General features: G+C 34.7%; 1 protein-coding gene and 1 pseudogene across 1 annotated transcript in view; both read left to right on the top strand.

Annotated features, from left to right (window-relative positions):
* ADGB (androglobin) overlaps positions 1–15754 on the top strand; it is a 141139-nt gene that overhangs the window by 107078 nt on the left and 18307 nt on the right. The window contains exons 28-30 of the mRNA XM_033095014.1: positions 1156–1352; positions 3439–3550; positions 10876–11045. Of these exons, the coding sequence (XP_032950905.1) occupies positions 1156–1352; positions 3439–3550; positions 10876–11045 (479 nt within the window). The remainder of the gene's footprint in view (positions 1–1155; positions 1353–3438; positions 3551–10875; positions 11046–15754) is intronic.
* Positions 12362–14550, top strand: LOC117018326 (calcium-independent phospholipase A2-gamma-like; annotated as a pseudogene).

Consider the following 15754-nt stretch of genomic DNA (forward strand, 5'->3'; position numbering starts at 1 on the left):
AAGACTTGGTTCTAAGCTTTCTTAAATCAAGTCTAGAGTTTCCATTGCTCTAGGGTTAGGGTAGCTTTACCCTTAAAGAATAGCCTTTCTTGAGCCTCAGCTGAATGCTCTGTGTATTCATTAAATTTCCTTCATTTTGTCAGAATTCCAATGTCTCCTAACAACTGCACAACCTTCAGAATCTTCATTACACTCATGCTCTCCCAGTAGTTGTTTGCCACGCCCTGTTAGGTGTTTGTACAGATGACGTTTAGAATTCAGTTAAAGACTCAGGTGGAACCCTGTGCATATTTCTGGGCTCTTTTGCTGCTCAGATGCCTCCTCTCTGGTACTCTGCCTCACAAACTGCAGTTGTCTCAAAAGGTCCAAACTCAAATCTTTGCTTCCTGAATGTGACAATACTGCGGTTCACTGTTTGGAGTCTAATTCCTTGTGCCACAGTTAACTTTCTGGCAAGCAGAAATCTAGGAAAGTAGAGAGATCACCTTATACATTTCCCTTCTCTCAAGGATCACAGTCCTGGGCTATCTATTGCCCAATGGCTGCAAACAGTTGATGTATGCATTTCGTTCAATTTCATCATTTGTTATTCTATGAGAATAAATCCAATGCCCATTGTTCTGTCATGGATGAAATTGGAATTTCCCTGTGTCATTCGCTTATGTTCCCTCAATACACATTTAATGACTTAATTAAAAACATACAGCACATTTTTACTTTTGTTCCTCCCGGTGGTACTTATATTATTGTTATTTACAAAATAATGTAGAAATTAAAAATTACAGTGAAAGTTTTTAATAAGTGTGATGACATTTACACACATACTATTAAACACTAAAGAAGTCACATTATGTGATATTAGTTTAGCGCCATTTGAATGGCAAAGAATGACTGAAACATTGTTGAATTATTGCATATTCTTTTAGCAATCACTGGTTGCTCAGAAGACACATTGTTCTGTGCAAGTCACATACTTTTATAGTGAGTTTCTTTAAGGCCAGAATATTTCCAGGAAGCCAGTGATTTTTTTTTTATCTCCTTAAAACAAACAAATTGATGTGTTCTTTTGAACGTCTTATAAAGGTATGCAATGGAGTCAATAATGAGTATGCATTTCACATATTTTAACTTAAACATAACATTTTTTCTATTCAGCTAGCAAACAAATTATTTCAAGTCATGTTTCATCCAAGAAAGAGCAAGAATTGTACAAGAAGAAATATGCCCAGAGCACTCAGAAATTTTATAAGGGTAGACCTGGAAGTGCAGTAGCAGACCTTGGTCAGTATATTTCAGAAGATGAAACTGTGAGTGTGGCCCCTGTAGACGAAACTGCCAGCACACAACAGCAGGTATGTTTACATTATTCAATGGTACTGCTCCTAAAAATCTAACATAAATCACAATAATGCTCTTCCTAAAAACTGTCAATGTATAATGCTTTCAATATGCAATGCCATCAGTGCATAACCAGAATTGAAGAATTGGACAATTATTGAACAATTTCTCTGTGCCAAGGTTTTCAAATATGTGGCAAATGTATTCTGTATACTAACCCTGTAATGTAGATGCAATTATCTTGTTATATGAGTTATAAAAGGCTATATAACTTTGAAAAGGGTCACATATTAATACAAACTGATTTGTATGACTTAAAGAAATGGAAAGCAATGCATATACCATAACTTAATGCAACAGAAGAAAACATGACCTATGCATTACAAAATAAAAAATTAAGAAAATAAAATGGCAGAAATAAATCTTAATAAGACAGCAATTACAATAAATACAAGTTGATTACTAATCAATTAAAAAGTTAAAAATTTAAAGTTAGATGAAAACCAGCAACCAACTATAAGTAGTCTAAAAGGGATGCTTTCAAACAAAATGGCACAGAAAGCTTAAAGTTAAACCAAGAGAGAGCTATGATGATATCTTAATATCTCAATATATGGAATTCATGAAGGATATTACACAAAAATACAGGGAAGAATAAAGCAAGTAAATATGATCATAACAAACATACAAGTACCTAACTACCCAGACTTGATAGATAAAAAGCAAAAACTACAGAGAAAAAGAAGTAAGCTAACGATTAATAGTTGAAGAGTTTAACACACACCTCTCAGAAACTGATAGATCAAGGTGGAAAAGTAAAATACTTATGACTGTTAGGATTTGACAAATTTAGTTATAAGCTTAATCCTTTAGATATCTGTATAGAACACTTAACATAATAAACAGAAAACATTTTTTTCATAACACACACAGGAAGCCTCAATAAAAAAAAACAAACTATATTGTATTGATTTGAACAAATGCAATGATATAGAAATTAATAAACAACCTAAAATCCCATAAATGTGGAAACAAAATAAAATAAACAAAGTAATACTCTATTTTTGATGTTTAAAAGAACATCAAAAAAGGATTATGAAATACAATGTACTCAACACAATAAAAGGCTATAAAGCAAAATTTGTAAGCTACATCTAAAGTAGCATTCAGTAAAATGTTAACTTTTAAAATTAATTCATCAAAAGCATGAATGATTAAAAAAAAACCAAATGAGCTAAGCTACTTCAACAAAAAGTTAGAGAAAGAGCAAAAGAAAAAAAATTAATAACAATGAGGACCAAAATATAGGAAGAATACTAAACACTTAATTTGTAAAATAATAATAAAGTAGACATGCTTATCATAAGACCAATCAAGAAAGAAACTATAAACAAATCAAATACCTAACAAAAAAATAGGGTTGATGTACAACTCCAAACAACAGGTTTCTTAAAAAAAAAAAAAAAAAAAAGTGTTATTCACAACTCTATGCTAGCAAATTTAAAACTTAGAAAAAATAGCATGATAAGTTACTAGGTTAAGGGGAGGAATGGCAAAACTGCCTCACTATAAAATAGAAAATATAATAATAATAATAATAATAATAATAATAATAATAATGCAGAAGGAGAAGGAAAAGAAGAAGAAATAAAACTGAAATGATCATTTAAGTCTTATCTTTCCAAAAAGCCATAGACCCAGCTGTCTTTATTGGATAGATCTAACTGACTTTCAAGTAGTAAATTGTTCTACAAAACAGAAAAACAGTATAAACTTTCTAATCTTTTCTCAGAGATTAATGTAATCCTAATTCCAAAACTGATGAGTAACAAAAATTAAAGAAATAAATTTTATTTACAAGCATGGATGCAAAAATTATAAATATTAGAATATATAGCAGGTCTTGGTGGGGAGGTGAGGATAAACTTTTATAGAGTGTGGTGTTATAGAATTTCGAGAACATCTGATAGTACTTAATTAAATTATGATTGCATGATCCAGAAAAAACATGCATTCATCATATGTTTAAAATAATAAATTCCTAGGAACATATTATATTTATTCTTACTGATTTTGCTTAAACATTGCATTTTATTTCAGATTTCCAAGTGTATCATACAGTGTTTGGTATTGTATAACAGTTGGCCTCTCACCGAAAGTCAGATGATGTTTGTTCAAGCACTAAGAGAGTTAGAGAAAAATGATAACAAAGGTATGTTACCCTAAATATTATTTATGCATTTTATATTTTATATAAATATTTAATAGTAAACTTGTCCTGTGGTTATTAACACATTATTGCTTACAATCCATGACATTTCCTGTTTTGTTATTTGATTACATGTTGCAAAATTTTTACTAGCTTGGTTTATAAGGACCAAAAATACGAGATCGGACAATTAAGTTCGTGAGCTTGTTGCAACGATGTTGCTCACCTTTTCTGTTATCAGAGGGATTATGTATTATAAATTTCTACCAACTGGACAAACAGTTAACCAAGTTTACTATTTGGAAGTGCTGAAAAGCCTGCGTGAAAAAGTTAGGTGAAAATGACCTGAACTTTGCGCCAAAATTCATGGCTCTTGCATCATGACAATGCACTAGCTCACATGGCAATGTCTGTGAGGGAGTTTTTAGCCAATAAACAACTATATTGGAATACCCTCCCCACGCACCTGATCTGGTCCCCAATGACTTCTTTCTTTACCCTAAGATAAAGGAAATATTGAAAGGAAGACATTTTGATGACATTCAGGACTCCAAGGGTAATACAATGACATTCCAGAAGGTCATTCCAGAAAAAGAGTTCCAAAATTGCTTTGAAAGGTGAACTAGGTGCTGGCGATGGTTCATAGCTTCCCAAGGGGAAAACTTCAAAGGTTACCATAGTGATATTCAGCAGTGAGGTATGTAGCACGTTTTCTAGGACGAGTTTGCAAACTTAATTGTCTGATCTCATAAAGCATCTTCTTTTGACCAAAATAGTATGAAACTAGAAATCAATTACCAGAAGAAAATTTTTAAAAATCACAAATATGTGAAGATTAAATACAATGCTATGGAACAACCAATGTGTGCAAGAAGAAATCAAAAGTCAAATTAAAATAATACTAGGGACAAATAAAAATGGAAATGCAACATATCAAAATGTGTAGGATGCAGCAAAAGCAGTTCTAAGAGGGAAATTCATTACAGTAACACCTAAATTAAGGAAAAAAAAGACAGATAACAAATAACCTAAGTTTACACCTCAAGGAACTAGAAAATGAACAAAGTAAGTTCAGAGACAATAGTAAGAAGGAAATAAAAAGATGAAAGGGGAAATAAATAAAATAGAAACAAAAAAGACAATAGAAAACCTCAATGAAACAGAGCTTTTTTTGAAAAAATAAACAAAATAGACAAACTTTATTCTAGACTTACAAAAAAAAATTGGACTCAAAATTAGAAATGAAAAAGAAGATATTCTAACTGATACCACAGAAATATAAAGGACCATCAGAGACTATTCTGAACAATTATATGCCAAAAAACTGGACAACCTAGTAGACATGGTTAAATTTCTGGAAACTTAAGACATACCAAGACTGAAACATAAATAAGTAGAAAATATAAATAGAACAATTATTAGTAAGGAGCTTGAGTCAATAATAAAAAGCTCCGAACAAAGAAATGTCCAGAACCAGATGGCTTCAATGGTGAATTCCACCCAATATTTAAAGAATTAATACCAATACTTTTCAAATTCTTCCACAAATTATAAGAGAAAAGAGTATTTCCAAACTAATTTTATGAGCTCGGTATTACCCTGACATCAAAATGAGACAATGACACTATAAGAAAAGAAACTATAGCCCAATATCCCTGATGACCATGATGCAAAATTCATCAATAAAATACAAGCAAACCAAATTCATCAATACATTAAAAGGATCATATACCATGAACAAGTGGGATTTATTCCACGGACACAAGGATGGTTCAACACCCACAAATAAATCAGTGTGATACACCACATTAACAAAGTGAAGGATAAAAATCAGATGAAGAAAAACATTTGACATAATTGAATATCCATTTAGGATAAAAACTTTCAACAAATGGATATAGCGGGAACTTACCTGAACATAATAAAGGTCATATATGACAAGCCCATAGATAACATATTCAAAAGCAAAAAGCTGAAAACTTTTCCTCTAAGATCAGAAACAAGACAAAGATACCCACTCTTGCCACTTTTATTCAACAAGGTACTGGAAGCCCTAGCCAGATATATATTAGGCAAAAAAGAAAGAAAGTAACACCATCTCTATTTGCAGATGACATGATATTATATGTAAAAAGCTCTGAAACTCCATGAAAGAAACCTGTTAGAATTAATAAATGAATTAAGTAAAGTTGCAGGATACAAAATCAATATAAAAAATCAATTGCATTTTCATATACAAATAATGAACTAATAAAAAGAAGAATTAAGAAAAATTGTCATTTTCAATTGCAACAAAAAGAATAAAATACCTAGGTATAAATTTAACGAAGGAAGTGAAAGGTCTGTACATTGAAAACTATAAGACCTTGATGAAAGAAACTGAAGAAGAGCACAAAAAAATGAAAGATATCTCATGTTGTTATATTGGAAGAATTAATAGTTTTGTATTAGTTTTAGGTGTACAAAACAACATAGTGACTAGACATTTATATACCTCACAAAGTGATAACCCCAATAAACCTATTACCCATCTGACACTGTACATAGTTATTACAATATTATTAACTATATTCCTTATGTTGTACTTTATGTCCTGTGACTATTTTTTTAATTTTAGTTGACATTCAGTATTACATAATAGTTTATATTAGTTTCAGGTGTACAGGGTAGTGGTTAGACATTCACATAATTTATAAAGTTATCCTCCCATCTGACACTATACATAGTTTTTATATTATTGGCTATATTCCCCATACTGTACTTTACATCCCCATGACTATTTTATAACTACCAATATGTCCTTCTTAATCCCTTTATCTTTCTCACCCAGCCCGCCAAACCCCATCCCTTCTAGTTAATAACCATCACTTTGTTCTCTGTATCTATGAGTCTTTTTCTGTTTTGTTTATTCATTTATTTTGTTCTTTAGATTCCACATATAAGTGAGATTACACAATATCTGTCTTTCTCAGTCTGACTTATTTCACCTAGTATAATACCCTCTGGTCCATCCATGTTGTTGCAAATGGTAAGATTTCAAGGAATTAATATTTTTAAAATGTTCATACTACCCATAGCCATGTACAGATTCAATGCAATACCTATCAAAATTCCAATGGCATTTTATTTCACAGAAATAGGAAAAAACAACCCTAAAATGTGTATGGAACTATAAAGATCCTAGATAGCCAAATCAATCTTCAGAAAGAAGAACAAAGCTGGAGGAATTACACTTCCTGATTTCAAAATATAGCATCATGCTATTGTAATCAAAATATATGGTATTGTCATAAAAACAGATACAGAGACTAATGGAACAGAATTGAGAGCCCAGAAATAAACCCATGCATATATGGCCAATTAGTTTATGACAAACCGATAATATACAATGGAGAAAGGATAGTCTCTTCAATAAATGGTGCTTGGAAAACTGATCAGACAAATGCAAAAGCATGAAACTGTACCATTGAAGTTAATTACACCATACACAAATAACAACTCAAAATGGATTAAAGATTTGAACATAAGACCTGAAACCATAAAACCCCTGGCAGAAAACATAGGGGTAAGCTGTTTTACAGTGGCCTTGGCCATGATTTTTTTGGATGTGACACTAAAAGAGAAAGCACAAAGAAACAAGTGGGACTACATCAAACTAAAATGTTTCTGCACAGCAAAGGAAACCATCAACAAAATGAAGGAAACAGCCCATGGAATGGGACAAAATATTCTGAAATCATATATCTGATAAATGGTTACTATCTAAAATATATAAAGAACTCATACAACTCAATAGCAAAAAGTAATCTGATTAAAATGGGTAGAAAAATTGAATAGTCACCTTTTCAAAGAAGACATACATGGTGAACAGGTACCTGAAAAGGTGCATGACATCACTAATCAAAACCATAAGACATCATCTCTCACCTGTTAGAATGGCTATCATCACAAAAGACAAAAATAACAAGCGTTGACAAGAATGTGGAAAAAATGGAACCTTTGTTCACTGTTGGTAGAATGCATAGCAGTGTAGCCACTATGGAAAACAATGTGGAAGTTCCTCAAAAATTAAAAATAGAACTACCATGTCATCCAGCCATCCCACTTGTGGGTATAAATTAGAAGGAAATGAAATCACTATCTCAAAGAGATAACTGTGCCCTCATGTTCATTGCAGCATTATTTGCAATAGCCAAGACATGAAAACAACCTAAGTTTCCATCAGTGGATGAACAGATAAAAAATTGTGGTATATATACACAATAATATTATTCAGCCTTATAAAGAAGGAAAACCTATTGTTTGCACCAACATGAATATACCTTGAGGGGATTAATCTAAATGAAGTACGTCAAACAGAGAAAGACAATGCTGTACAATCTAATGTATATGTGGAATCTGAAAAAACAGAACTCATAGAAATATGAGCCTGAGAGAGGGGGCAAGAGGGTAAGGAAAATGGATGAAGGTGGTCAAAAAGCACAAAATTCCAGTTAGAAGATAAACAAGTTCTAGGGATGTAAAATATAGTTTGGTGACTATAGTTGACAATACTGTATTGTATATTTGAAAGTTGCTAAGGGGGTAGATCTTAAATGTTCTCATCACAAGAAAAAAAATAACTATGTAAGGTGACAGATGTGACCTAAACTTATTGTGGAAATCACTTCACAATATAAACATATATCATTATGTTGCACACCTTAAACTAATACAATGTTATATGTCTATTACATCGCAATAAAACATAACCCCCAAAAATGTTGACAACATATCCACACACAAACCTGCACATGGATGTTTATGGCAGCCTTACTCATAGTAGCCAAAACTTGGAAGCAATCATGATGTCCTTTAATAGGTGAATGGATAAACTGCGGTACATCCAGACAATGGAATATTTGTCAGCTCTAAAAAGAAATGAGGCATCATGCCATGAAAAGACATGAAGCAACCTAAAATGCATATTATGAAGTGAAAGAAGCCAGTCTGAAAAAAGCTACATAATGTGTGATTCTCACTGGAAAAGAGAAAACTATGGAGAAAGTAAAACGATCAGTAGTTACCAGGGGTCAGAGTTGGGGAGAGATGAGTAGGTGGAGCCCAGAGGACTTTTAGAGTAGTGAATATAGTCTGCATGCTACTATAATGATGAATGTATGTCATTGTACGTTTTCCCAAACCCATAGAATGTACAAAACCAAAAGTGAACCCTAAGGTAAACTATGGGATTTAAGTGATGATGTGTGTATGGAGGTGGATCCTTTGTGACAAATGTCCCCCTCTGGTGTGGGATGCTAACAGTGGGGGAGGTTGTGCATGTTGGGAGTAGGGAGCATATGGGAAAATCTCTGTACTTTCCGGTCGACTTTGCTGTGATCCTAAAACTTCTCTTAAAAAAATAAAGTCTTAAAAAAGCGGGGACATGACATAAAATGTAAAAGCCTCCTTTTTTTTTTTTTTTTTTGGACTCCATAATCCTCAGTCCCAATGCCCATAGTAACCACCATCGAAAGTTAGTTTGTTTTATTCTAGAATTTTTAATGCCTGTGTATCCTGTACCTGACAAATACAAGTCTGTAGTTCTGATCACCCTCTAACAAACAGAGTGCTTTACTTGTTTATTGTCTTTATTCCCTACTAGAATAGCCCCTTGAGAGTAGGGCGTTTTGTCAATTCTTGTTTGTTTGATCTCTTGCATTATCCATCGTGCAGACTACACAAGCAGTAATCATTCCCTAATATTGGTTGAATGAGTGAATGAAAGGACACATGTAAGCTACTCTTATTATTATTGCCCTTATTCACTAATTACCAAAAAAACTCTGCTCATGTATTTGCTTGCTAGTACTATCTGCATGGACTTGATTAGTTAAAGAGTTAATGAAGATTTATTTATTACTGAAGCTAGGAGAAAACTATTATTAGTGAACTAAACCTTTATTCAAAGGGACAGATTCTAGTGTGAGACATAAAATTCAAAGAAAATTTATAAGAATAAGTGACACTGAGAATCCCCATTTCCTTTCAAATATATTGTGTATCCATAGATCACTCTATGGGAATCCCTAACTTCTCTGCCTCCCTCACTGTCATCCTCTCACTGGGACCAGGGCTCTGCCTCAGCCTCAGCCTCAGCGTTTTATCTCCAGAACCAGATAGAAGATGTAAGCAAATGCTTACTGAAGAAATGCATGAACATGCTATGCCAGGGACAGCAGGAGTGTTTCAGTGCTAATGGTGTCCTGCCCTGCTGTTCTAGAAAAGACTCTAGGGCTATTTCAGGGTCAGTGAGAAAGTCTTGTGATCTTTTACAATGTCTAACATGGACACATGTGAAGAAGTGGTAGCACCAGAATTCATAGCTGACGCCTTTTTGCTGTTCACATGTTTTGTGTATAACCCCAGGGCAGGTACACACAGAGGCTCAAAAATTATTTTTTGAACCAGTGGCTGTGCTACTGCTTACTAATGATGTACTTAAAAACCCCAAAGGCAGATAGCCTTTCACACATTCTCTCGGTAAGCTCATGAAATATAAATTTTGCTGAAACATCTCTTCATTCTTCCTCAACCTCTCCTCCCAGAGGTGACACCCCCACTGCCTAGCACCACTAAGTACCTGAATTATAGTGTAGGTAAGACTTCAACCTAGAATTCTTGTTTACTCGAAGAGAACACAATTAATGTATGAATAAATTTCATGGAAGTGAAAAGTGTGCAGGGCACCTCTCGGACAACAGAATATGTCTGTTGATCCACTCATGCTTGCAATGGTAGTTAGCTTCAGCCTTCACTTCCCTTGTGACATGCTTCCTGAGCTGTCACTTGGAGCCCTGTCCTCTTCTCTGGGTCCTTAGCTACAAAGAATTTCTGACCTCACCTAATTCTCTGTGTCTCTGCCTTAATGGATTACCAATAGCTATGAATATGAGCAAGTTAATTATTTTGAAATTGACCACCTACACCCAATGTTATACTAAAGATGATACTAGCCAAAGCAATTAAGCAAGAAAATGAACAGAAATCATTTAGATTAGAAACTAATTAGATAGGGATGGTTGCATAATCTTCTGAATATACCAAAACCCACTGATTTATACTCTTAAATGGTGAGTTTATGGTATGTGAATTATTTCTCAATTTTATAAAAGGGAGTCACAGAGATTTTTATAAAAGATCTGGGTTTTTTTTTGCTTGTTAAAAAAAAAGAACAATCCAAACACCTTAGACTAACCTTTTTTTTTTTTTCTGACTTGCTCTCTTGTTCTTGCATGTTATGATTTTATTGCTATAATTCACTGGTTTCCATTTTTATGTCTCTCTAGTTCATGGAGAGAAACATGAGGAGTTAATTCCCTTGGGAAGCTCAGATTCCCATGCTATTAGTGAGGGGCAAAAGTCTTCAGGAACATCCAGAACAAGGAAAGGCAAAGAAAAGTCTTCTGAGAAAGAAAAGACAAGCAAAGACAAACAAGCACCTCGCTTTGAGACTCAGGTGGGTGCGGTACTTTTCCTCATTGGAGTCCCTTATACATTTAGGTTCATTGGCTCATTAGTTGCCCATCTCTCCTGAGAGCAAAACTGAAAAATTCTACTTCCCTGGTTTCAGCAGCTATCTAGGTTCCTTAAGGATGTTCCATGGATGTCTTCTGTAAGTAGCCTTCTCTAGTTTAGTATCAAAAAGCATTAATTGAACTTTTAATATGTAAAACACTGTTTGGGGGACTTGAGTTTCTATTATTAATATTATACAGGTCTTACCCTCATAGAAGTCACAGTACAATGGAGGAAACTGAAAATAAACAGAGAGTTTAATGCTAGATATTGCATGTGCAGTGTGTAGAAAGGACAGGTGTCCATTCTAGCTTCTCTGTAGAGGAGCAGATTCCTGAACAGAGTCAATGGGCAAAGACATGCTGAGGCAAAATCCAACACAATCGTTTTTTGTTTTTTTTTTAATTATTAAAGTATGAAATATGAGGCTGGCTGGTTAAGTAAGGGTCAGATTGAGGAGTACCTCATTAGAAGTCTGGGACTCCATCAGTCCAGGGCTCCTGATTCCAATTCTTTCAGGGTTAGTTAGATAATTATACTGATTAGGGGTAACAAAGAAGATGTGGTGGCAAATTTGTGGAGTGCAAGCACAGGCCTAAAGATACTGAGTTTCAAGTTATTTAAAAACACTGTACACAAAATACCTATGAGGACAAAATCTTCCCACCATTTGTAATCATTGCTTAAGCTAAGCAGAGCTGGGAGGTGAGAGGTTTAAACATTATATTACCATGATCAGATTTATATTGCAGATAACCTGGTGATTTTTAACCTGGTATGAACTTAAAGGGGAAAAGCTAGAGATGGGGAAAGCATCTAAGAAAATACTACAGCAGTCCAGGTAAAAGCGTGCAAGCTGTACCGGGTACAGATCAAAAGAAAGGAAGAATAGGACAAATGAAGTTCTAGGCAACAAACAGGTTATATAGTTATTAATCCAAGTGGATGCTAAGGAGCAAGAAGGGATAAAGGATATCTCCCAGGTTTCCAGCTGGATTAACTACATAGGGTATTGGTACCACTAGTAAAATAGACACTAAAGAAAAATAACAAAGTAGGAGATGATGACTTGGTTGTCTCCGACTCCAGTAAAAGAAAAACTTGTCCACTTGCATTTCCAAGATTTAATTTCTTAGCTGTTGGAGTCTCCTCTTGGAAACACTGGGAAGTAAATAAGCCATACCTGGGGGTCAGAGGGAACTGAGGGGGTTGTGTGCCCAGATTGCTGCTCTTCTGGTTGTATTGGAAGCTCAGCTGATGCAGACCAGCCCCAGCCCACGCCAAGGCCAGGAAGAGGTGAATCACCACTGCTGCAGAAGCAATTGCAGCCGGTATCCCATAATGCAAAAGCCTTTTGGAGAAGCAGAGGAGCAAGAAACTGCATTTTTGTGCTCACCAAAATATTGGAAAATAAGCCCATCAGTCTACAAAGAGGATTACGTACACGAAAAGTAAGATGTAAATAGACCAAAAGTGAAGCATATACTTGAAGTAGCACTGAAACTCTCCAAGAAATGTATTGGAATTTCCAAACTTAGCACTTCTGTTCCCGAAGGACTTACAAAAGTGAGCATTCATGTCCCATTTTTCAAAGTACTTTGAACTTTGTTTCAAAGGCTGTTTCTAGCAATCAGAATGAAATGACTTTACATTTAGCTCAAGGTAAGCCAAGTTCTTGAGTATTAAGAAGAGTATGAGATGGTAGCAGGTTGAAACAGAAAAATCTTAAACCATGAAATCTCTGAAAAAAAATATAGTGTTAAATTAGCTGTAAAGCATTTTCCAGAAAAGAGAAGTCATGCTATATATGAAGATGAAGATATATAGTAAACAAAGCCTTTTTCTTTACGCAAATAATTTAACCACAACATTTGTAGAGTCATCCTACTTTTTATCAAATCATATTAATTCATACATCAAATCTGCAGAAACAATATCTCAAAAAAAGAAAAAGAAAAAAAGAAAAGAAACATTTCCAGGACAAATCAGAAATTGAAGATAAAAATGTTGAAGAAAGGAAATGCAGTTCTCCTGATACTGGCATCCTGTCAGATAAGAAGCGAGTGGCTCAGAATCTTTGTATACTGTGGACAAGCTTGCAGTTCCCAGTGGGACTGACACCTGAGGTTCTCCCAATTTCTACTATACAAAGCACTGCTAACTTTCTCATCCCGCTGAAGGCATAAAAGCTTTAGTAGGTGGTTACGCTGGTGGGCTTTTCCCCACATTAAAGTACGATTTAGTCAGAAGAGTCAGTCAGAAGAGGAAGTGGGATTAAAACTGAGCAGGCTACAAGCAAAGACAAAAACACAGAGGAGAAAAAGCATTGATCTCCTCAACAAGGAAAGATTGCAAGGGTGAGTATTGATGACAGAACTTGGGCATTAATTCAAGCATTAAGAACAACTGACCCAAACAAAGCTCTGCATTAAGAGGGTTGAAAAATTGACTTTTCATCTTCTAGAATTTCGTGAGGGAAAGGAGTGGCTGCCGAAAAAAGAATTATTCTATATTTATTGTGACTGAAACAAATTAAAGGGTGGCATTCTTTAGGCAGCAGTTAGAGAAAATTTGGCCTTGGTTGGCTGCGTGAATCTAGTGAAAGGAAGGGGATTTCTAATTCAAGCCGTGGATGGTGGCGGAACAACGGGTGAGGTTGGTCTTCTGACACTGTGAAAGTTAGTTGACCTTTACTCAAAAGCCAGTTCATCAGCTCTTCAGCTGCATTTGTGGTGTAAGCACAGGTGCTCTATTAACTTTCATGCTGGAATTGTTTCATACGCCCTTCTATGAATGTGAAGAACTTAATGGAAAATTAGGCTCAGTTGTGTTTCCACAAAATGTCATTGTTGAAACAGTAGAAGTGAATTGGAGCCATGCATTTTAAGACAGTCAAACATAGAGAAGTATTCTTAAGGATAGAGTGGGATATGCACTAATGACTGAAATAGCGAGAAATCCCACACATCCTAAAGTATCTGCAGTAAGTACCATGGTAAACAGAAGGAAGATGGCAACAGCTTTTATGTTCAGGAACGAAGGTCATTTTCCTGGAATCAACTCTTACTATTTAGGAGGCTGTTGGTATAAAATGTGGCAGGCCATTAGTACCTCACCAGCTGCTTCAGGCTACTTTGCAGAGTGTGCATTTGGGAAATGATCTTCCTCAAGACGAAGGTTTGCTTCTGAATAACCCCTCAGCATTAGCAATGCATGACTGTAAATGTCTTTGGCCAGACGTCTCATTAGAATGCACAGTATCTAATGGGCGTGGGACATTATGAGAGTGATGTGAGAAACACCATGACATATGAGCACACAAACTTGAAAACCAAGCTGTCCAATGTTATCGACAATGCTACAGACATAGAAGTCCATATAATGCTTGATAATCTATGATTTCTGACACCTATTTTAGATTCAATCCTGTCATGTTGAAAACGTAAAGCTAACGTCTTAAAAATTTACGGTACTTAGGTTTTCACTAGCTAGCTACATTCTACAATCCATATGCTGCCTTTATCTGTAATACCATCTAAACAAATGTGGAAAAATGAAATTTTCTATATCAAAGCACAATTACATTTGAAATGTGAAAGAACCAGATACAGCTTTCTATTCAAAATTTGTTTGTTTCAACATTGTTTGGTTCAAAAACAGGTAAGCTTTAATCAAGCACTTTTTCCCCTTGAAACTTCAAAATAAACTTTTCTAGATGCAGCTCCAGTTTTTTATTCACTGTTTAGAAATCAATTATTTGAATTAATTGAGAAAATATTCCTATCATTAACAAAAATAAACTATTGATGTTTAAAACAAATAAGCTTACCTGGATTCATAAATCTGCATTAGACATGTGGCCCTCCCTTAGTCTTTCAGTGTCCTCTTCCCTCATCAAAACTTGATTACCGAAAAGTTGTTCATAAACTTATTTGTCCAGCAATATGAAAGATGATAAAAGCTTATGTACTATATTTTAAAAGGAAGAAATAAAAGAATTTCCAATTGTGAAATTTAAATTCTCATCAGAATATTAGGAAATATTGTAGAAAACAATTGCAAATGAAAACTCTATTCAGTGGCCCCTCCAACCCCCACTTCTCCACCTACATTATAGATAATTAGGAGTAATTGACATTGTTTCAGTCTTTATCTAAAGTTCTTAGGAACCACATCAGGCTCAAGCCTCTCTCCCAAGTGGTTACCATCAGTGTTCAGACACTTCTGATTACAGCGAACTACTGCTTGAGCAACGTTGACGGAAGTGTTCAGTTGTATACATCTTTTTGGCACCCCTGGGTAAAATACCTGGGTAAAATACCCAGACTTAGAAATGATCAACTGTTCCTACCCTCATTTTGTATAGAGATGCTATGAGTGAGCCTAACCGTAATTTAATTTTTTTTTAAGTTTAGGTAAATTTTGTATAGAGCGAAGTGCAAAAATCTTAAATATATAGTTCAGTGAGTTTTGACAAGTACATTAACCATGTAACCCACGTCTCTATTAAACTATAGATTATAAGCTTAGAAATTCCCTCAAATCTCTTTTCAGTAGATTCTGTCATCCCCATACCTCACCCCCAGGCAACAGTTTTGATGCTCTGAAATGTCACACAAATGAATAACATAAGAAGTATTCTTTTGTCTC

The sequence above is a fragment of the Rhinolophus ferrumequinum genome, chromosome 3 (assembly GCF_004115265.2).
Source record: "Rhinolophus ferrumequinum isolate MPI-CBG mRhiFer1 chromosome 3, mRhiFer1_v1.p, whole genome shotgun sequence".
In the NCBI taxonomy this organism is placed as follows: Eukaryota; Metazoa; Chordata; class Mammalia; order Chiroptera; family Rhinolophidae; genus Rhinolophus; species Rhinolophus ferrumequinum.